Raw genomic sequence first — 22,516 nt, 5'->3', positions numbered from 1 at the left:
TCTGCTCTGGTCGTCGGCCCGGCCCGGCCCGGCCCGGCCCAGCCCAGCGCAGCCCCAGTCCAGCCCAGCCCAGCTCAGCACAGCCCAGTCCAGCCCAGAGCAGCCCAGCGCCACCTGGAGCAGCCCAGAGAAGCCCAGCCCAGCCCAGAGCAGCACAGCACAGAGCAGCCCAGCCCAGCCCAGCCCAGAGCCCCACAGCCCAGCAGCGGAGCCCGGCCTGGGAGGGCATCAGACTCACCGCTCAGCCGTACGGCAGACCCCTGCCCACCCCCCCGGGACCCTCTCCCCACGGTGCCTGCCTCTGCCCGGGCGCCGACTGTCTGTCTGCCCGCCTCTCTGCGCTGTTCTGTGCCTCTGCTGGTCTTTTTCCTTACCATCAGTACTTGATCGGAGGGAAAGGAAAGTTGTAAGAAATGCCGATCGCACAGTTGCTGGAACTATGGAAGAAGATCGAGGTGGAGCCCATGGAAATCGAGGTGAGTCCCAGAGAGGGGTGAGTCCTGAAAAAGCCTCACTTAGGACTGAGTGCGTGTTTAACAGAAGGGATGCTTATTCGCTGGGGACTATTGGGTGACAAAAGGCTGGGTGTTGAGTGCGTGTGGAGCTGTGGATGTAGAGTCCTGCAAATGTGTGTGTGTATACGTGCCCCCCCCCCCCCCACGGGGCACCGAGTGTGGTGCAAATGTACGCGTGAGAGCTAACGTGGTGAAGGAAAAAATTGTCGCCCTTAAACCAAACTTCGGGATGCTTCTTGAAGTCTTCACAGGCTTCCCGACTCATCTGCATCAGTTTGGTTTTCCTTCAACAAGTGGCTTTACGTTGTAAGAATTCCATTTGCTGCAGTCTAGGCTGAGCCAGAAAGCCAAACTGTGGTGACTTAAGAAACAGAAGGCAGGAAGATCATGCAGTGTTAATAGCCCGTGCGTTCGAATAAAGAGGAAAGAGAGACTCATAAATCTGGAGAACGAACTGAGGGTTGCTGGAGGGGTTGTGGGAGGGGGGGATGGGCTAAACGGGGAGGGGCATTGGGGCATCTACTCCTGAAATCTTTGGTTCACTATATGCTAACTAATTTGGATGTAAATTTTAACAAATAAAAAATAAAGTTAAAAACAAAAAAACCAAAACAAATAAAGAGAAGAGATAATGAAATGAAAGGGTCCGTGGCCCCCTCCCCAGGGCTGGCTGGGAGGCAGCACCTCTGCCACTGTTTGACTACGGGCTTCCCTAGGGACGTGGAACTCTCTGGAAGCCTGTTCCATGGAATTCGATTTCCTTAATTTGAATTATGGATGCTCAAGGTACATTTTTCTGTGAGGCTCAAGTTTCTCAAAGTTTTGAATTATTAGACGTACCTACTGAATAATGAGACTTACCTGTACTGCTCCTAGCTACTCAAATTGCTTTCACCCGTGGCAGATTGCTAACTTACTAAATGTTCACAAAATGCAAGCTTTAATTTTTGCCTTATCCCCCATCTCAGCGTCAGGTCTATAAATTCTTCTCTTAAATGTTATTTGTTTTTATATTACACACTCTCTGTGGAGACATTCACGTAATTTTAAACCGAATGAGAGATTCCATTTTAGAAGAGAATGTATTTAATATTTTGTATTTAATGCTTTTTTGGGGAGCCAAGCTAACGTAATGCTTGCAGTCTGTTGATGTTCCACAGACACGGTTGGGCACGGCATAGATAGTCAGCCTATTTTTTTGATGGAACAACGTTGCCGTCGCTGCTGGTGACAACTAGCTAAGCCTTGAGAGAGGACATCCCACAGCTCTTTGTGGTCATTGACTGTTCTGTGTGCACGTGATGGTGTTCTTGGCGTTGAAGACCGCGCCTTAGAAAGAGCCTCTCTCTCACTTACATTTGGGGGGCCAAGGAAGGGCAGGAGTGAGGAAGTGGAGGGGCTCGGCAGACATCCTCGCCAGGCTCCGGACTGGGCATCCGGCCAGTGACCAGGGCTCCAGGGAACAGCTGGTGTTATTTCTGAAATCGATTGAAATGGACCAGCAATGAATATACCTGTGTTATTTTCTTTTCAGCTTATTTATTTATTTGGAGGGAGAGAGAGACAGCGTGGATGGGGGACGGGTAGAGACAGAATCCCAAGCAGGCTCCGCACTGTCAGCCCAGAGCCCGATGTGGGGTTTGAACCCACGAACCGTGAGATCACCACCTGAGATGAAATCGAGAGTCGGGTGCTTAACTGACTGAGCCACCCAGGCGCCCCTATACTCACGTTATTTAAAAAATACATCATAGGGACTCCTGGGTGGCTCAGTTGGTTGAGTGCCGACTTTGGCTCAGGTGGTGATCTCACCCTTCACGCGTTCCAGCCCCACGCTGGGCTTGCTGCAGTCAGCACAGGGCCCGTTTCGGATCCTCTGTCCCCCTCTCTCTCTGCCCCTCCCCTGCTTGAGCTCTCTCTCCCAAAAATAAAAAAACATTAAAAAAAAAGGTCATAGACACCACTGCCTTGCCACCCCCTTTAGAGGATAATTTAAAGTCTTTGAGTTGATGAATATGCAGCAGCAAATCACAAAAATTTGACAAAATTTTCTTCCTGCTTCCCAGGTAAATGTTTTAGGATGGTTTATACCACACACAGTATGTTTGTTAAAATAGAGCATCCAGTCCTATTTCTCTGGAACCCAGAAAATCAGAGCTTTTTCTGGAAAGATTGAACCAGAAGAATTAGTCCTGAGGTCCTCTGGGTCCTGGGGAAACCTATGACCCCCCAACGCATGAAAGCTATCCACCGTGGGAACCCCCCCCACATTAAATCTATCCACCATGGGACCCCCCCACGTGAAATCTATCCACCGTGGGACCCCCCCCACGTGCGTGAAATCTATCCACTGTGGGACCCCCTCACTCCCCCACACATGAAATCTATCCACCGTGGGACCCCCCCCCCCCCCCCACATGAACTCTATCCACCGTGGGACCCCCCCCCCCACACACGTGAAATCTATCCACTGTGGAAATCAGAATCTGGTTTTACTTCCCAGTTTGTCCATGTTTTATGTTGTATGACATTGAAATAAGTCACATACCAAGAAAGTGGGCAGAACAAATGGACGTGTGGCCTCTGAACTCCAAACTAAATATTACCGGATCCTTGCATGTAAAGCTCCGTGCCCTTCGTAGGAGAAGATCCGCTGTGGGTATGGTGCTTGTGACTCCATGATTCGCTTTTACACAAATTTAACGTGACTGATGACCAGTCTTCCGGTGGAAGTGGCTCCCGGATTCCAGCTTTATTCTGACTTGGGTGCCGCTCTCCCCTCGGCCTGGTGTTTTCATCTGTAGCCCGAGGGCCTGGCCCGGGTGGGGCTGGAGGCTGGCTGTGCTGGGGACGCTGTGGGTTTCACACAAACGTCTCGCCCCCGCACACAGGTCAGGGGAAGTTCATCTGGCGGTCGAGGGAAAGTATTTGCAGTTTTGTGAGTTGTTTTCACGTGTTTCGGGCCGTGTGTTTTACCAGTTAATGAGGTGTATTGACAAGGAGACGGGTGCTAATTAAAAACCGGGCCCTCCATGAGTCCCTGGAGAATCTGGCCTTAAAAAGCAGCAGCGTGGGGGCGCCTGGGTGGCTCGGTCGGTTAAACGTCCGACTTCAGCCAGGTCACGATCTCGCGGTCCGTGAGTTCGAGCCCCGCATCGGGCTCTGGGCTGATGGCTCGGAGCCTGCAGCCTGCTTCGGATTCTGTGTCTTCCTCTTTCTCTGCCCCTCCCCCGTTCATGCTCTGTCTCTCTCTGTCTCAAAAATAAATAAACGTTACAAAAAAATTAAAAAAAAAAAAAAAAGCAGCAGCGTGGTGGGAATCGCTTTCGCAGGCCTCCCAGTAGTTGCTTTCAGCAGGTTCAGGGTGGCCAAGGGCATGCCCTGGCGGGGGTGGGGGGTGCAGGGCAGAAAACGGGAGATGGGATTGAGTGAAGGGGGCAGAAGCCCACCCCCAGGGTCTGGCTGACCCGGGCGTTCCTTTATTGGAGTTCTTTCGAAGCAGTAAGCGTGACCTTTCTTTCCCGGACGTCATCATGCATTAAAGGAAAAGCCCCTGTTTTTGAACAATGCAGATCATATAGGACTCCCTGACAGGTCACGGTCTGGTCTGGCTCGTACAGTGACGTTATCTGATGGCCACTAGGTAAGCCGCCGAGCTGGGTGTGCGGCGGGTCAGCCAGCTTGGGGGCGGGCGGCGTCTGGTGCTCGTTCCCTGGACACGCTCCACATCCCTCGGCGGTACCTCGGGACATGTTCCCGACCTGTGTAGGGAAACTGAGACCCACGTTAAGCAAGGCTCAGGCCCAGAGCCTCCTGATGAGGCCTCATCCTGCAGAAACACTCTGCTTTATGTGTTTACGGGCCAGGAACTTCACTCTGTCTGGTTTAAGTCATTTTCTGAGCTTCGGCCGAGACTGTGATTTTATTCCATTCGAACAAGAATGTTCCAAACCCCCTCCCTTTGTCACTCCTCTGTTTCCAACTTCTCTCTGTCAGTGTCTGAGCCCCATCTGAATCCACATCCCCCACCTCGCTGGTCAGGGAGTTCCGTAAACCACCCGCTTCTCCTCTCGCCTGTGGCGTGAGCGTGGCTGACCCAGTAGCCTGGTTACTCAGATGGTTCCAATGAGTCAGGTGGAGATGTCCTCTTGCACTAATACGGAATGTCTAGTTTGCCCGTTGTCTCGGTGACCTGTGTGATGCTGTTTTCGAGAATGTTGTCACACTAACTCTCTTCCGTGTATGTCTTTGTTATCAGACCCCCGAGGAGGATCTTAACCTGGACTCGGAGCCCATCGTACAAGATACCGTGGAAGAAGTAACTATACACGTTTTATTCCAGTCTGGTTATTTGGGGGGGGGGGGGGGGGGGGGGGGGGGGGGGAAGGGGGGGGGGGGGGGCAATGGAAGTTTGAAATTAATAGCCCGCGAGCAGTTGTCGTGGTGAAATGTGTCTGCACACATACACCTGCACAAACACGTTATGTGCACAGGTGTAGGTTGTGTGTGTATTCTAGTCGATTTCCCTCAACAGGGACACACAGAACATAGGGAATGAGAAGAAAAATCACCAGCCAAGGAAAAAGTCCCAGCCGTTGGGCATGGACTTTTCCATGGGGACATGATGGATTTAAAGACAGGCATGTGGGTAACGCAGCCTCTGACAACGTTTGGGGCTGCGTTTGGGACAGCAGAGCGAGGACGTGGCCACTGTCCCCGGAGCCAGGCCGGTGGTGGCTCGTGGTGTAGGCCAGCAGCCGAGGGGGGTTCAGAGGGGAGGCTGGGAGGAGAGGTGGGGGTTGGGCAGAGGGTGGTGATGCCCTGCGGGGGTGGGGGGCGTGGAGTGGCAAAGAGCATTAGGTGTCACCGACTGTGTCAGTCTCGTTTCCACGCCGCGTGGGGCCACGTGCCTGACCCGGGCGGTGGGAAACCGCGCTCGACCTTAACGGAGCCCAGACCACAAGGGCGTCACAGGGGACCTTGTGGTTCAGAGCGCTGAACTGCAAAGGTGAACGGAAGCCGAGGGCAAGGAATTCTATGTAAGCAGCCGCGTGTCTGTCGCTGCTAAAGAAATGCCCTCGCGCCCTCCCAGGCAGCTGCAGCCGCGGAGAGTTGACAAGGCCATTAAGAAGCCTCAGCTTCCTGAGTGGCTCAGCGATGCTCCGCTTGGAACCATGGAAGTTGTAGAATTTGCAATTCTGCCGACTTCAAAATAGCTGGCAAGGTGCGGTAGCTGGGAGGGGTGGATCCGTGAACGTTGCCGGCTGCACAAAATCGTTTGCTCCGATGCCGAAAGCCGCGTGTCGCGTCTGTCTAAACGTGGGCGCGCCGACCCGCGTTTCAAGCCCAAGTGCCGCTTGGTGAGTGATCACGTGACACAATATGTTGGTTAAATAAAGACAAAGGGCACAAAGTTGCCTCGTCATTAGCTGGCGGCCTTTCAGTTCTGTGCTTTTTGTTCCCGCTCCGGGAGTGGGCAGCCCGGCTCTGCCCCTTCCTGGCTTTGCAGGAAGCTTCCAGCATTCTGGAGCACAACATTTGGCCTGGTGTGTTCATTCCCTTGCACTCCCTGGGACGGGAGGTGTAGCCCTGTTTCTGCCAGTTCTGCAGGGGTCCAAGGCTCACTGGACTTCTAGCCAGTGACTTCCCTGAGAGGGTGGCCGGGGGAACGGATAGCCGCCCCTCGACGGGTGCAAATAAGGAAGGAGTGCCCTCCTTGCACATTAACGAGGTCGAAGGCCCAGGGTCTCAGAGCAACCAAGCCGCGCCTGGACTGCACTTTTATTTATGCTTTGCTGGGCATCTGTGGGCAGTTTGATGGCCAGGAACCTTCGAAGTGTTTCTTGCAGGCAGATTCGTGTAGTACGCGAGCACTGAGCAGTTACGTTCTGGAGCTCTCTACGGCACTGAGCTACAGGTGTGCGGACCGTTCCTTTCGGTAGGCTGAACTGACCCTGTGATTGTGTGATGTGCAATGCAGTTAACAGACAATCTTTTAAATCATTAGCGATATTTGTTTCCTAAGACCTCCTAGTCTCCAGTTGCCTTACCCTGAACATTTTGGATAGAAATGCACATGATAATGTGATGCAGAAAAACAGTAAAATCAATCAACCTCTTTCAAGTTATTTTTGCTGATGGAAAAGTACAATACAGCAAGTTATTACCATTTCCTGATGGTAGAAAATCAATTTAACTTTGACTGTTAATAAGTGAAGGAAGACAGTTCCAAATGCATTTTAGGAGTATTCTGAAGGACGTAATGTTGATACGTAGTACATCGGTGCTGTTTGTGGGAGACAGAAATTTCGGGACAATGAGCTGTTTACCCAGGCTTCTGCCAGTGCTGGGAGCCACACGCAGGGTCGGCCACATAGCAGGCGGGTGCCGATGTCCAATGCTCAGTTACAAGCAAGGACTTCCTTTCTTGTCCGCGTTGGCCTTCCTAGTGTAACTGCACAGCCTCTGTTAAGGGTCGATGGTGCAGACACACGATGGGAATTAGAGTATAAAAGTCTCACACTTTGGCCAGCCTGACGCGTATGATGATGGAAAATCTTATTGAGGAAAAAAAATCAAGTCAACAACAGTTCATTCAATCAATCGATCAATCAATCAAGAATACCTATTGACGACCTGTGGTTAAAACGTGGTGCTCAGGGGCGCCTGGGGGGCTGTCGGTTGAGTCTCCGACTGCTGATTTTGGCTCAGGCCATGATTGCACGGTTGATGAGATCAAGCCCCACCTTGGGCTCTGTGCTGACTGCTCAGAGCTTGCTTGGGTTCTCTTGCTCCCTCTCTCTGCCTCTCCTCCTCTCTCACTCTCTTTCTCAAGGTAAATAAACTTGAAACCAAAACGAACATGGAATGATGACCAGGCAAGTGCGTGTGCCCTGGAGGCGTGCCGGACCCTCCAACCTTGTGATCATGCTGGCTGCTACGGCTTCTTTACATGGGAGTATTCTCCGTATACATACATTGAAAGCAGAGAACACGCTTGGGATATCTCATGTACAAATATCTCCGTGTGTGATTCTTGCTCAGTTGTATTTCATCTCCTGCTCTGTCCAACCTGAAGGAAGGTCTAGAATAAAGATTGCAGGTGGGCTGGAAGTTGGTGCCGGAAACTGGGTGTTGAAGCCTCACCGCAGGGAGAGAGGCTCCTTCCCCACGAAGTCGGTGTTGGTGCAGGAACTTTGTGTCAGAAGTGCAGAAGGGTGGCTGTTGGTCTCCTTTCCCTCGGCACCTCCGAAGTGGGCACCCTTGAGAATCGGGGAAAAACAATAAACTCCAAAGAAAAAAAAACCCTTGGCAGATCCCGTTAGGAAACACTTCTTCAGCTGTATCTTTAAGGGATTATTGGAAGCGGCTGGGGACAGAGGCGACAGCTCACAGTCTTGGGAGGGCACGCTGAGAGCAGAGATGACCCACGGATGTGTCTGAGGCACCTGCTGTGTGAGGTGCGTGCTCCTGTCCCCCGTCTCCTTTGTGAACATTACATGTTGCGAAGCCGGGCAAAAGGTGGGCATTCAGGACCTACCGAGTTTACAGGCGACAAGCTTCACTTCGGTGCACGCCGCGGAGTTGATCCAAGGTGACTAAGTCTAGGTGTCTGGGAAGCCTGTGGGGCCGGCATCACCACCCGGGAGCCCATTCGTTAATCTCTGGGGGAAACGGTGTGGTGTGGGGAGGCAGGAAGGAGAGGGCGCCTTCCAGGATGCAGAAGCCAGGCCCCTGGGTACCGCCCAGCCCGCGACTCCCGCAACCCTGCCTCATCATTCACCCTCCCGTCCCTGTATTTTATGTTCTAGTTTATTTTCTTATTTATTTTTTTTATTTACATCCAAGTTAGTTAGCATATAGTGCAGTGATGGTTTCAGGAGTAGAACCCAGTGCTCATCCCAACAAGTGCCCTCCTCAATGCCCCTCACCCATCGAATCCCTCCCCCACCCACCTCCCCTCCAGCAACCCTCAGTTCGTTGTCTGTATCTAAGAGTCTCTTAGGTTTTGTTCCCCTCCCTGTTTTCGTTATTTTTGCTTCCCTTCCCTTGTGTTCATCTGTTCTGTGTCTTAAAGTCCTCATACGAGCGAAGTCCTAAGATCTTTGTCTTTCTTAATTTTGCTTAGCATAATACCCTCCAGTTCCATCCCCGTAGTTGCAAATGGCAAGATTTCGTTCTTTCTCCTCGCCGAGTAATACTCCATTGTATACAGATAACCACATCTTCTTTCCATTCATCAGCCAATGGACATCTGGGCTCTTTCCATACTTTGGCTATTGTTGATAGTGCTGCTATAAACATTGGGGTGCATGTGGCCCTTCCCGTCCCTGTATTTTAGACACAGGTGTTTTTTTTTAGGCAAGTTCCTAATTTTAGAGAACAACCTGTGAAAAATACTGGAAATTGGTGTATGTAGAGTAAAACCTTGGTTCGTGAGCAGAATTCATTCCAGGAACACGCTTGTCATCCAAAGCACTCGTATATCAAAGTGAATTTCAAGAACCATTGGCTCAGTTGGGATCATGTGACATTCGGCGTCATGTACGGCTCGTATTGCAAGATGTCGCTCATTTGTCAAGTTAAAGTTTATTAGAAATCTTTGCTCGTCTTGCGGAACCCACCCAGAGCAAGTTACTCGCAATTCAAGATTTTACTGTATTTTTTAAAAGTGCCTAGAAGTCAGGACTATGTTTATCAATAAAGACCATTTTCTTGTTTGGTCAACTTTAGAAACCAGGTCCAGATAAGTTATTCTTTTTTTTTTTTTTTTTTTAGTTTTTTTTTTTTTTTTTGGAGAGGGAGAGACGAGTGATGGGGGGGGAGAGAGAGAGAGAGAGAGAGAGAGAGAGAGAGGGGCTCTGCACTGTCAGCATGGACTCACCAACCGTGAGATCACGACCTGAACCAAAACTGAGTCAGATGCTTAACCGACTGAGCCACCCAGGCGCCCCAGATAAGTTATTCTCAACATTAGCATGGGTTTTCTTAATTTCCTCATGACTGCTGGGGTGTTGCCCTCTCCTCCCTCCCCCTCCAAGCTTCTACCCTCGGTTTTGATAGCAGAGACTCGATGTCTGTAGGGCAGAACAGAGTGTGGGGAGGGTCGCAGCTGCTGAGGTCAGCTGCCACTTGGTGGAGAGCTTTGTGGGGGGACCCACCAGGGGGTTACCGGTGGAGGGAAGACAACCCCCATGGCCCGTCTGAGGATGCTTGAGGATGTAGTTCCGGCCACCCGGCCCCTGACCTCTTCTCCGGATCAGGTGCACCTGTGGGCAGTTATTTGGGGCAGGATGTTCTGTGCTTTCTGAGCATCTGTCAGAGTGACCTTCAGTGACCTGACTTCCAAGCAGCTACAGCTTGGACCCCTCGATTTCTCCACTCGGGGGGAGAGGGGCCTGGAGCAAAGCCAGGGGAGAGATTTGGGGGAGCGGGAAGAACCCTTCATGCTCGAAGGAGAGAGCAACCCAAAGGGTTATCAGAACCCTCGGGGCTAACATCGTGGTAACATCGGGACGTCATCGGGGTCGGGGCTGAGCCACCTGCACCCAGACCACCTGTCGAGGCCAATGTGTCATCTCCTACCTGGCCCGCCCTGGGGTGTAGACAGCGTTTCGTTGTTCCTTTAAAAAAAAAAAGAAAGGAAGAAAACGCCATCCAGACTGGTGTGAATAGAGATGAGACAAGAATAATGAAGCCTCCGAACTAATAAAGCAATTAAGAGCAGTGCAATTACAGTTTAGAGCGATAGTTAATAGTTTGGAAAAGAGATTGACGAGAAGGTCTTTCGAGCCTGCTTATTATCTTCCTGCCTTTCAAGCGCCTGTCACATCTCCTGAGGCTGGTGTCGCCTACATCACACCCACTGTGTCAACCCGTTTACTTTTGTGGGTCTCACTGTCTTTCTGTCCAGCCAAAGACAGGCGTCCCTTCAGTCCTTGCAGAGACTCTGGAAAGGGGGACTGGAAACCTGTTTCGGAGGGAGGGTGACGCGGCTCAGCGGGTGAAAATTCCATCTGTGTTTCGATGCGCCACGGAGTAGGCAGCGGGGACAGTGACTCCGCGGCACCTTAGCGCCTCCTCAGGCGGAGAGGAAGGAAAACGGACCATTTCGTAATGCGGACCGTGCTGCCTCTTCCTGATGTGTCTGTGCTAACAGTTCGCAAGGATCCCCCCCACCAGACAGGAAGCAGGCCTCTTACCACCCTGCCGACCTCTGGCGTCCTGGTCATCACGTGGGTGTGGTCACTCCGCGGGGCGGAGGGGGGATGGCTTCAGCTGGTTTCGGTTTCTCAGAGCCTCATCCTGCTGCCTCTGTAACGCAGTCAGCAGCCGGTACGTTCTGACGGTGCTCTCTCCGAAGACGCGAGGTCTGCTCAGTCAGCGCTCGGGGGAGCAGCACCCTCTAGGCCCCGGGGCACCCGCCGGGGACTGCGTCCTGCTGTCTGAGCCCACCCATCAGGAGGCGGCGACGTCCCGCATTCGGGCAAGCAGAGCAAATTACTTGCACCTGGCACCTCTCTGCGTCCTGCAGGGGCCTCGCATGGCCTCGGGGGACAGGGCCACGGCCCGATGTGACCCAGGCTACCCGCCAGCACGGTGATGTCACGGATGGTCTCCTAAAGAAAACACCGGTTCTCCCGGCGGATGGTGCTGACCAGTCCCCCCACAGCCAAGAATGACCTGTGTTGAGATGGTTGCTGGATCGTGAAGGAAGCACCTGACTTAAGGCTGCCGTTCGACCCAGAGCAGTGGGTGGGAAGAGGCCCTGAGGTCAAGGCTGGGGTGTCCTTTAGGGCCTCCTGTGTCCGAGCCCCTCGGCAATGATGGGGCACCTGTCCCGCCTGCGAGGAAACCCAGTGACTTGATAAGAACGCTGCCTTTTAGCGTGACTCTGACCTCAGTCACCTTCCGTCCTTCCCACAGCCCGGAGAAGTGGGAGGGAGGGCCGTTCGTTACCTGCCCTCTGTTTTGCAGGAGGTGAAACTGAGGCATCCAAAATGATGTGGTTTGGGGCACCTGGCTGGCTCCCTGGAGCATGTGACTCTGATCTCAGGGTCGTGAGTTCAAGCCTCATTTAAAAAAAAAGAAAAAGGTGTGATTTGCTGAGTATAACCAAGGACCAGTGAATAAGGGAATTGCAAACCAAGGCTCTTCATGCTGGTGATCTGTTGTCTCTTCTAGAATCACGGGCTCCCCCCACCGTGGTGGGGTGGTGGCTGTTTGGCTAATGTGATCGGGGCCCGGGGTCAAATGCTATGGCTTAGTCTTTCCCCCTGGGATTAAAACCCTGTGCCAGGTGCCTCCCTGCCCAGGCTGCCTGGGCCTCCCCGGCCCTGCTGGCTCCTTTCCGTGCCCACTCTGGAGGCCTCGGGGGCAGCGTCACCGCGGCCCACACCTGCACCTTCTAGGGCTTCGTGGAATTCACGGACCCTGCTGACACACTGTGGCTCTCTCTCCTTTTTTCTCCTCAAAATCCGCTCCCCTGCTCTCTTCAAAGTAGGAAGATACAGAGTTGTTTTCTATGTGTACAAAAGAAAAAAAGTCCAAGAATCCCCAAAGTTCCTTATATTCTCTTAATCTCAAGTGAATAATTTGAATGATCATGGTAATTTAGTCATCCTCCATAGTAATGCTGCACGTGTGTGGGTAAAATGAAAGCGTCAGGTGGAAAGTTGTGTCGCTTGGCGTCCTTTGGGTATTTTGTGGCAATAAAACGTAAAACAACGAAACCGTGCTCTCGTGACATAGGTGCCCCTGGGCGCTGGGTATGGAGACCCGGACTCTGCAATTTATGTGAGTCCTAAAGATCTCCGGGGAATCGTTAAGACAGATTTTCTCCCAAGATGTAGTCCCAAACACCCGTCGTGCCAAGTACAGGTTGAGAAATCGTGGTAGCGTCTGCCCCCCGTTTCTCTCCTGTCCGGGTTTCCGGGGGCCCCGGGGAGGGGCGGGGGTCCTGAGCGCCCCAGGATGAACGGAGCAAACCCTCGTGTGCAAAGAAAGCCCAAAGAACTCACAGTCTCTCAGGAGACGTAGTTTTGGAAGCATTTTATTGTCTGTTTTTCAGCTTGACAGAAACTCGAACAGGATCTGTTATTCAGGAAATCACAGCCTGTGAGGATTCAGACGCATAGATGCGTATTTCCAAAGTCCTAGGATAAATACCAGAGGGGGATTTCTCGCGTTCTTCTCGACACGATGAGGGTCTCTGGCGGTCGGGGGGCGGCCGGGCTGCTGGCCTCGGGCGTCACAGCCCCCAGGCGCACGTCTGTCCGTCTGTCTGTCTGTCTGTCTGCCTGTCTGCGGCCAGCTCTCCCCTCCCTCCATCCCCCCCGCCCCTCCTCCGCTCTCAGCAGATGTCTGAGTGAGCGCTGTGTGCCTGGCACCCGGCCAGGCTCCAGCATTCAGTGACAAAGATACAGGAGCCGGACAAGAGTCCTTGCTGCATAGACCTGACAGTTCAGTGTTCTTGGAAATAAGCAGCTAAATACGACCCTTCCGAGCAGGGGGCAGTGGATGCGGAAAGAAAGGGGTGTGGGGCCGCGTCAGCAGAGTGGTGGGCAGTGAAGAAGTCCTCTCCGAGCAGGTGGGGTTCGGGTTGGGACTGGAGTGAGGGGACAGGACAGCTACCAGATCTGGGGACACCTCCAGGCACGGGGCTGGCCCAGCGGCTTGGGAGCTTGGGGAGCCTGGAGAGGGAGGGGACCACGGGAAGCCCAGGGACCATGGGGTCGAGGGTGGAGGGGACGTGGTGCAAGGACCTGGAGACCAGGGGCAGGTCTCTGGGTTTTACTCCAGTTTTTCAGAGAAGCCACAGGGACTTCTAAACCCCCCAGGAGCTCGTGGGGGAAGAGTAGACTCCCCGAGGCTGCTTAGGGGCCGCGGGTGGCCCAGGCCAGCAGCGGGTGGGCAGCACAAGGCTGCCGGGCCTTCCAGCAGCCCTCTGTGCGGCATTCAGTGCTCCCGTCCACACACTGGGGCTCGAACTACAGACATTCACGCCTGCGGTTCTGGAGGCCGGATGGTGGCGGATGTGGAATACCAGGGGTTCCTTCCTTCTGCGGCTGCGAGGACAGCCAGCTCCGGGCTCCTCCCAGGCCCAGGGTTGCCTGCCGTCTCCGTGTCCCTGGGCTTGCACGCACGCGCCTGGTCCCTGCCTCCGTTGTCCCGTGGCTGTCCTCTTACAGGGACGTCCGTCATACTGCATGAGAGCCACCCAACTCGATGACTTCCGTCCTCACTAATCACATCGGCAATGACCCTCTTTCCAGATAAGGCTCCGTTCTGGCATCCTGTGGTTTGCGATTTCAGCATCTCTTTCGAGGGTGTAGTGCAACCCGTAGTAAATATGTGCTTGGGAAACTCGTTTTCTTGGCTTGACGGGTCCGGTCTCAGAGTCTTCGTGCAGACCTGCTTTTGAGGTCGTGAACTAAAACCCACGGGTGTTCGCCGACTAGTTTTGTGGCAGTCTCTTCTCCCACGCCAGCTGGGCAGTGTGTGGGGCTCCCCCTGGCTTTGGGTGGCCACGAACTCCCGGTGGTGGGGGCGGGGGTGCCTAGTGTGGGATGAGGGAACACTTTTGGGGTGATTTTGCCTCAGGCACCCGTCTTCCGTCCGCACAACCCCTACCCTTGTTGGTCCTGGCCCCTCTTAGAGAGTGGCCGTGGGGTATGACGCTCACACTGTGTCACCTGAGAGAATACGAGTCGTGGTCTGCTGCGGGAACTTGCCTTTCCTCAGCCGGAGGCCCCCGTGCTGGGCCCTCCCCTGACTTGACCGCGGTGTGCCTGGTGGGGGGCCTGGTGCCACCCAGCCCTGTTGCCAGTGCTGTCTACACTGCGCATGTCTAAACACCACAGGCTCAGAGCTTTCTGATTGTTATGTTGTCTTGCTCTGCAATTAGGCTCCGTTCTTGGGTCCCCCCCCCCACCCCCGTATAACCCGAGGAAACCCCACCTTCTGCCACTTCCTGACACCCGACTGGCCCATCTTCCGCCTCTGGTGGCTGTTAACCATCAACCCCACGGCCGCTGCCTTCCAGGAGCAGGGCAGCCTCCATGACCAGAAGCCCGTGTCACCTGCTTGGGCTTCCAGACTTCGTTAACAGCACAGCGCGGAGTGGGAATGTTCAGCTTTCTTTTTCCTTTTCTTTCTTTCTTTTTTAAAGTTTATTTTGAGAGGGAAGTAGGAGAGGGACCGAGGGAGAGCGAGAGAATCCTAAGCAGGCTCCATGCTGTCAGGGCAGAGCCCGACCATAGGGCTCGAACTCACAAACCCGGAGATCATGCCCTGAGCCAGGGTCAAGAGTCTGATGCTTAACCGACTGAGCCACCCAGGCGCCCCAGCTTTCTTCTTAAACAAGGTGAGACCCTGCAGTTGATCATTCGTGATTAATGACGCCCGTGCTCAGAAAGCAGCCCCCTGGTGTGTTTATGAAAAGTCAGTGTGGTCACTACGGGAACCAGAACACGTTTGGTAGTATGCATCACGAGCGCTGCTGGTGGGAAGTGAGGACCTGGGACTCGTGTACCTTTGTGTTAGCAGGTGTCATGGCGCATTTAGAAATCAAGTGCAAACCCCACCATTTGCGCAGCCCGGGCATAGGCCGTGCTGCCCACGCTTTCTGTGTCTTTTCGGTCGGGGCTGCACCACAGAGGCCCCTGGGGAGGCCCAGCTGTGCTCAGTCCTACAGGAAGGCAGAGAGGGAAGAAGGCAGCCCACCCCCCCTAACGTGCACACTCGCTCTTGGCCGTGCTCGACAGCCACCAGGGATTTTGATAAAGCCTCTGATCTGGTCCAGTCTGTATCAGTGGGCCTGAGACTCAGCATTTCTAATCAGCCTTTCTCCCAGGGGTGTGCTGCTTCTGGTCTGGGGGTCACACCTTGAGTCTCAGCAGCAGGGAACCCTAAGAACAGGGGCATGATGCTCTGAGTTAGGAAAGGAGTAGCTGGGCCGTCTTTGAGAACACTGCCGTTGACGTCCAAATCCGATTTTTCTCCAAGCAACTGGCATTATGTCATCGATTTTTGTTGTTGCTAGTATCTATAGTTATTGCTGTCAGAAATATTTTGCTATATATGTGGATAATACAAATTTTATTCAATAGTTCAACTCATGATCTATTCGGAAGGTAGATATTTGTCTTTTTCTATTTTCACGATTACTAGTTTTTTAAGGTTTATTCATTTTTGAGAGAGAGAGAGACAGAGGGAGAGAGAGAGAGAGAGAGAGAGAGAGGGAGAGGGAGAGGGAGAGGGGGAGGGGGCAGAGAGAGAGGGAGACACAGAATCCGAAGCAGGCTCCAGGCTCTAAGCTGTCAGCACAGAGCCCGACGCGGGGATTGAACCTATAAACCGCGAGATCATGACGTGAGCCAAAGACGGACGCTTACCTGACTGAACCGCCCAGGTGGCCCTCATTGTTACTATTTCTAAACGACACAAGCTTACGATCTTCTGGTTCTGGAGAGCTGGCCCCACAGTCATTTTCACTGGGGTCAGATCAGGTGTCGGCAGGCCTTGTGTCCCTTATGGAAACTCCAGGGGAGAGCCTGCTTTCTAGTCTCTTCCTGCTGCGGACCCTGTCCGTGTCCTGGGCTGCTGACCAGCCTCTGTCTTCACAGCTGACAGCATGGCGCCTTGTCTCTGCTCTGACTTCCCCTTTGGCCCTTCCAACCCCCTCTGACCCTGGTCCTTCTGCCTCTCTCTTAGGTGGACCCTTGTGATTACCTGGGATGGCATCTGGTTTTAAATTGGTAAACTGAACTATCCAGAAGTCTCCATTATGAGGCAAGAAGCAAGTGAATTTAGTTGGACATGTAGAAAATCATAATGTAACTAGGGGCACTGGGGTAGCTCAGTCGGTTAAGCGTCCGACTCCGGCTCAGGTCGCGATCTCACGGCTCGTGGGTTTGAGCCCCGCATCGGGCTCTGTGCTGACAGCTCCAAGCCTGGAGCCCGCTTCGGATTCTGTATTTTCCTCTCTCTCTGCCCCTCCCCTGCTTGCACTCTGTCTCTCTCAAAAATAAACATTAAACAAAAGAAAGAAAAAAGAAAATAATAACGAACCACGAGATATGGCATAGTTTCCTCACTCCGCTCTCCTTTACCTTCCTTAAAAGTTGCTATATGAATAGTAAATATCTATTCACTTACCTAAGAAGTATTTTCCGCTTCTGACCTGAAAAGGGCAATTTAGAAGACGTGGTGATGAATGACACGTCCCTTGGCTTCGGGGATTTTGTTAGAAGAATTGAAGGTCCGCAGTGGGAGGCATACGGTGATAAGTTCGTAAGAACAGTGTAAGAACAATGCAGAAAGTTACCGTGAACACAGCTACCAAGTGAGAAGGGAAAACACAAAGGAAGAAACCAGGTAAGGAGCACCACGGTTTAGCTCTCAGGGGGCCCGAGCGATGGTTGTTCTAGTCTGTGATCGCTGTGGTCAAGGATGGCCACGCAGGTTGTGGTTCGAAGCAGCAAAGACTTGTCTTCGAGTTTGGAGGTCAGGGTGTCCTTGTTGGCAGGCTGTGTTCCATTCTGGAATGCCCATCCTTGCTTTTTCCAGCCTCTAGTGATGTCCGAATTTCTTGGCTCGCCACCCGCCACAGCAGTAGCTTCCACCCACCCTCTGCTTCCACCCTTACGTCTGCTCTTGGACTCTGACCCTCCTGCCTCCGTCTCATAAGGACCCTGTGATGACAGCAAACCCATCCTTTTATCCAGGATCCTTTCCCCAGCCCAAGACCCTTCAACGTGGAAGGCAACCCATTCACCTGCTCTGGGGCTCACCGGGCGGAGGCCTCTGCGTGCCGTTATTCACAGCGATCGTGTCTGTGGGACGGCTGTCCGCTCTCTTCCCGAGCCTGGAGCTAAAGACAGGGAAGGGCAGTTGCATATTCCAGAGACAAAGGAGACCCAATAAAATATAATAAAGTGTCATATATGCTTCTAGGCTGGGTCCTGATGTGAAGAAACCAACTGTAAAACATATTTCTTGGGATAATTGGAGGATTTTGAGTGTGGCATAGGTAATATTTTTGTAGATTATTCTTTGTTAATGTTTTTTTGCTAAAGTATTTTCGGCAAAGTATAGGAATCATACATTTTACTGCTTAACGTTTCATTTCTTTCCCTCAAATGTAACATTTTCCTACGTAAGCACAGTGCCCGTTATGACCGACAGGTTGGTGCTTCCGTTCCGCCTTCCCCAAACCATCAGATTAGGAAGGTCAAAAACACCTCACTTTATTTTTTATTTTTTTAAAATATTTTTTATTTATTTTTGAGAGAGAGAGACAGACAGTACGAACAGGGTCAGAGAGAGAGGGGGAGACACAGAATCTGAAGCAGGCTCCAGGCTCTGAGCTGTCAGCACAGAGCCCGACGCGGGGCTTGAACCCACAAACTGTGAGATCGTGACCTGACCCAAAGCTAGACGCTTAACCGACTGAGCCACCCAGGCGCCCCGAAAACACCTCACTTTATAAGTTAAGAGCTACCTACCTTTCTGTCCATGTTATTTTACTTCCTTGAAAAAAATCAATTACAGTTCAATTGTACTTCTGGTGGACAGGGCATTGATTTCTATCTGTTAATTTTAACAAAGAGCATTAGCTGCTGACCTCCTCGTCCAAAGCTTTTAAAGACCGAGGTACTCAGTCCATGACTCAGACACTCCTAGTTTGCCATTCAGGGATTGGGGGTTTGTGACCTAGAGCCTTGGCCGATGAGTAACTTGATCGTGAACAGAGTCAGTGTAACTTGTGTGTGCCTTGAAAGCAGGAGTTCAAAAGAGGCCTTCTGCTAATTGTGACTTAGGACAGATCTTCTCGATTGTCATTTCTCATGTGAAAACTTTATTTACTCCTGAAGGGAAAAATACACGGATAAATTATTGGTTAAAAGAAAGCAAGTAAACAGACAACATCAGCAACAGACTTTGATGCTCTGGTTCTGCTTAGGATGCAGAAAGTCATAGAGAAAATGTTCTCAAGAATGAGAAAAAGCCAGGTGATCTACAAAGTCATGACTTTCCTGAATCCATCAGAGGGCAAGGCACCCAGAGAGCTTTATCTTCGAGGATGACAAGCTCCTTCAAGGAGGGCTGGGACATGATCTATTTCAGCTGTGTTGAAGAATAGGTGGCAGACACAGCCACCATGGAAATGGGGAAAAACACAACAGCTGAATGTAGGCTTCTGCACCAGCTTTAGAATCTTGGGACCTGAGGCACAGGGGAGCCCACACTCCTGTGCGTCTCCTCCCCGCACGCCTTCGCTGGAAGTGTGTGAGAAAGATTGGGGACAGGGCGTGACTTGAGGGGGACCCCACCCAGCTTCTAGCACTTCTCTCGAATGATGCAAAGGCCTAAGCCACTGGGAGGAGCCCCATGCTTCCCTCCGATGCTCGGGACCCTGGGGGACCCTGTCTGTGGGGCAGAGGTAGCAGCTAAAAGCTAGCTGCTGTGAGACAGTCTGTCCCCCCCCCCCTGTATTTCTATATACTACCCATAAGAATTGAAAATTGAAATTAAAGTTATATTCAGAAGCATCCAAAGACTGTAATACATAGGGATACATCTAACAAAATCTGTGCGAGGTTTGTATACGGAAAACTACATAACACACTGCTGGAAAAAAAAAAAACTGATGAAAGATTAAGGAAGACTCAAATTAATAAAGAGGTATACTATATTCATGGATAAGAAGAATCAATATTATTAAGGTGTTCATTTTCCAAACTGATTTGGCAATTCAAGGCAATGCCAACTGAAATCCCAGCAGATTTTTTTTCCCTTTTATTTTTTAGGGCAGTTTTAGGATTGCAGAAAATTCAGCAGAAAGTACAGAGATTTACCAAATACTCCCTGCCCCCCCCCCCCCCCCCCCCCCCCTTCACCACCGCTGTCCCCCACCAGCGCGGTATGTTTGTTACAATTGATGGACCTACACTGACATGTCATAGTCACCCAAAGCCCATGGTTCACATGAGGGCTCACTTGTGGTGTTGTCTGGACAGCATACAATGACATCTGTCCGTTTCATCTCACTGCCCTGAAAATCCTGTGTTCCCATGGGAATGTTTACACCTTCATAGCTCTGTGGCCTCTGTGCTCAGGCTCATCATCTGTGAGTGCAACTAAGATTTGTGTTGTCCTCGTGGCTGTGAGGATTCAGTGAGGAAATCCCGTGCAAGAGCTTGGCGAGCTGCCTGCACATGGCGAGCACTCAGTAAATGTTCACTGCCAGGGTGGCTTGCATTGTCCTGGAAGCAAACTAAGTATCTTAATGAGGCGAATTAAACCGTCTTACATAAAAGAGCAAGCTGTTTTCAAATACATTGGCAAGATCTGTTTACAAGGAGACATTTTTTAATGTGGGCATTATGAATAAATTCTGCTCTTGAAGGCATCACGGACAAAGCTTTGGCTCAACAATGCTTTTCCAGCTTTCAGTTCCTTTAATTATGTGTGCTTGAAAGTAATAAGTGTGTATTTAGAAATTATGATATATGATTCGTGGTTTTCATTTAGACTTATTTAAATATCTATTCATCATCATCTGTTATCTATCTACCTATCATCTACCTGTTACCTGTTGTTTATCAATCAGTCACTCCATCTACCTATCATCATGTTATCTTCTACTTGTTATCTCTTTATCAATCATTCTATGTATCTATCATCATGTGCCTGTTATCTATCAATCATTCTGTCTATCCATCATCATCATCATCTACCTGTTATCTATTTATTTATCAATCATGCTTTCTATCCATCCATCTTCATTTATCTACCTATTCTTGGTATGTAATTATGAGATTGTGCATATAAATGTATGGAGAGGTGGTAGAATATAGTTTGCTTGAAATACTTCCTGCTGTAGTTTCCGTACTTAGTTTGGAATTTCTCTCTGTCGCCTTTTGCTTTTGTGACCAGGTACAGGGAAGGTGAGGACGATCATAGCCAGGCAAACGGGAAAGAGGGGGTGTGCGCTAAAGAACGCTTACCAGTCTTTGATCTTGACTAGTCTAGGTGCCTTCTGTTAATGGGAGCATACAAGATTTGACTTTGCGTGACTGGCTGATTTCACTGAGCATAATGTTCTCAAGGTCCGTTCACGTCATGGTGTGTGTGAGACTTTCCTTCCTTTCTAAGGCTGAATAATACTCCGTTGTGTGTATAAACCACATTTTGTTTAGCTGTTAATCTGCTGGTGCGCACTTGGGTTGCTTACATCTTTCGGCTGTTGTGAATCGTGCTTCTTTGAACATGAGTGTGCAAATACTTGTTTGAATTTCTGCCTTCACTTTTTTATGTGTATGTACCCAAAAGTAGAATTGCTGGGCCACGTGGGAATTCTGTTGAAGTTTTTGAGGAATCTCCACAGCAGCCGCCCCGTTTTACGTGCACAAGTGTTTCAATTTTCCACATCCTTGTTATTTTCTGTTTGTTTGTTTGTTTGTAGCTTTCCTACTGGGTGTGAAGTGGTATCTCAAGGGGTTTGATTTGCATTTCTGTAATGGTTGGTGATGTTGAGCATCTTTTCATGTGTTCGTCGACCATTCGGATATCTTTTTTGGAAAAATGTCCGTGCAGGCCTTTTGCCCATTTTTAGTTGGATTATTTTTGCTGTTTGGAGTTGCAGGAGTTCCTTAAACATTCTGGATGTTAACCTCTTATCTGATGGGATTTGCCAAGAATTTTCTCCCTTCTGGTGGTTGCCTTTTCACTCTGTTGATTGTGGCCTTTGGTCCTCATAAGTTTCCAATTTTGATTTAGTCTGTTATACGTATTTTTCTTTGTTTCTGTTCTTTTGGCATCGTACCTAAGAAATCATTGCCAAATCTAACGTCATGAGGCTTTTCCTCGTTTTCTTCCAAGGGTTCTGTACTTTTAGGTTTTCTGTTTAAGCCTTTGATCTGTTTCAAGCCAGTTTTTGCACATGGTGCAAAGTAAGGCTCCAACTTCTTCCTTTTGCGTGTGGCTTAAATCCTTGATCTTTATTCCAAGGACGAGGGCTCAGTGTCCCTGTGGTGTTAGCACGGTGCTCGGGACACAGTAGGGTCTGGACACAGCCGCTCTCTGGGGTCATCACATACCATGGGATGTAACATTTCAAACATAATGAAGACGTGGAAGAAGTCCTCATGCGTCCCTGCATTTCTCAGAACACATGGAAGACTTTATATCAGCTTTTCTTTTTCTTTTTTTAATTTTTTTTAATGTTTATTTATTTATTTATTTATTTTTAATTTTTTTTTTTTTAACATTTATTTATTTTTGAGACAGAGAGAGACAGAGCATGAACCGGGGAGGGTCAGAGAGAGAGGGAGACACAGAATCGGAAGCAGGCTCCAGGCTCTGAGCCATCAGCCCAGAGCCCGACGTGGGGCTCGAACTCACGGACCGTGAGATCGTGACCTGAGCTGAAGTCGGACGCTTAACCGACTGAGCCACCCAGGCGCCCCTAATGTTTATTTATTTTTGAGACAGAGAAAGACAGAGCATGAACAGGGGAGGGTCAGAGAGAGAGAGGGAGACACAGAATCTGAAACAGGCTCCGGGCTCCGAGCTGTCAGCACAGAGCCCGACGCGGGGCTTGAACTCACGGACCGTGAGATCATGACTTGGGTTGAAGTCGGACGCTCAACTGACTGAGCCACCCAGGTGCCCCTATATCAGCTTTTCAATTTTTTTTTTTTTTTTTTTATTTATTTATTTTTGGGACAGAGAGAGACAGAGCATGAACGGGGGAGGGGCAGAGAGAGAGGGAGACACAGAATCGGAAACAGGCTCCAGGCTCCGAGCCATCGGCCCAGAGCCCGACGCGGGGCTCGAACTCACGGACCGCGAGATCGTGACCTGGCTGAAGTCGGACGTTCAACCGACTGCGCCACCCAGGCGCCCCTCAGCTTTTCAATTATAAATATAAACTGTATATTAACTCAGAGTTGACTTGGAGGAGGAAGAGAAAACGGGAAAAATGTTTTCTATGC

The 22,516-nt window shown here is 50.9% G+C and overlaps 1 protein-coding gene and 1 long non-coding RNA gene across 2 annotated transcripts in view; one reads left to right on the top strand and one right to left on the bottom strand.

Annotated features, from left to right (window-relative positions):
* The first annotated feature begins 398 nt into the window (after nucleotides 1-398).
* The window catches only part of RPS6KA2 (ribosomal protein S6 kinase A2), a 344,268-nt gene continuing 322,150 nt past the window's right edge, over nucleotides 399-22,516 (top strand). Inside the window, exons 1-2 of the mRNA XM_049654582.1 lie at nucleotides 399-476; nucleotides 4,774-4,833. Of these exons, the coding sequence (XP_049510539.1) occupies nucleotides 414-476; nucleotides 4,774-4,833 (123 nt within the window). The 5' untranslated portion in view covers nucleotides 399-413. The remainder of the gene's footprint in view (nucleotides 477-4,773; nucleotides 4,834-22,516) is intronic.
* Nucleotides 1,584-3,586, bottom strand: LOC125939056 (uncharacterized). Its single transcript, XR_007462923.1, has 2 exons — nucleotides 3,122-3,586; nucleotides 1,584-1,993 (listed from the first exon to the last, which is right to left on the bottom strand). It is a non-coding gene; the product is annotated as an uncharacterized LOC125939056 (long non-coding RNA).

Source organism: Panthera uncia, assembly GCF_023721935.1.
Source record: "Panthera uncia isolate 11264 chromosome B2 unlocalized genomic scaffold, Puncia_PCG_1.0 HiC_scaffold_24, whole genome shotgun sequence".
Lineage (NCBI taxonomy): Eukaryota > Metazoa > Chordata > Mammalia > Carnivora > Felidae > Panthera > Panthera uncia.
The sequence above is the reverse complement of the archived record's forward strand: the minus strand, read 5'-3'. Positions and strand labels throughout refer to the sequence as shown.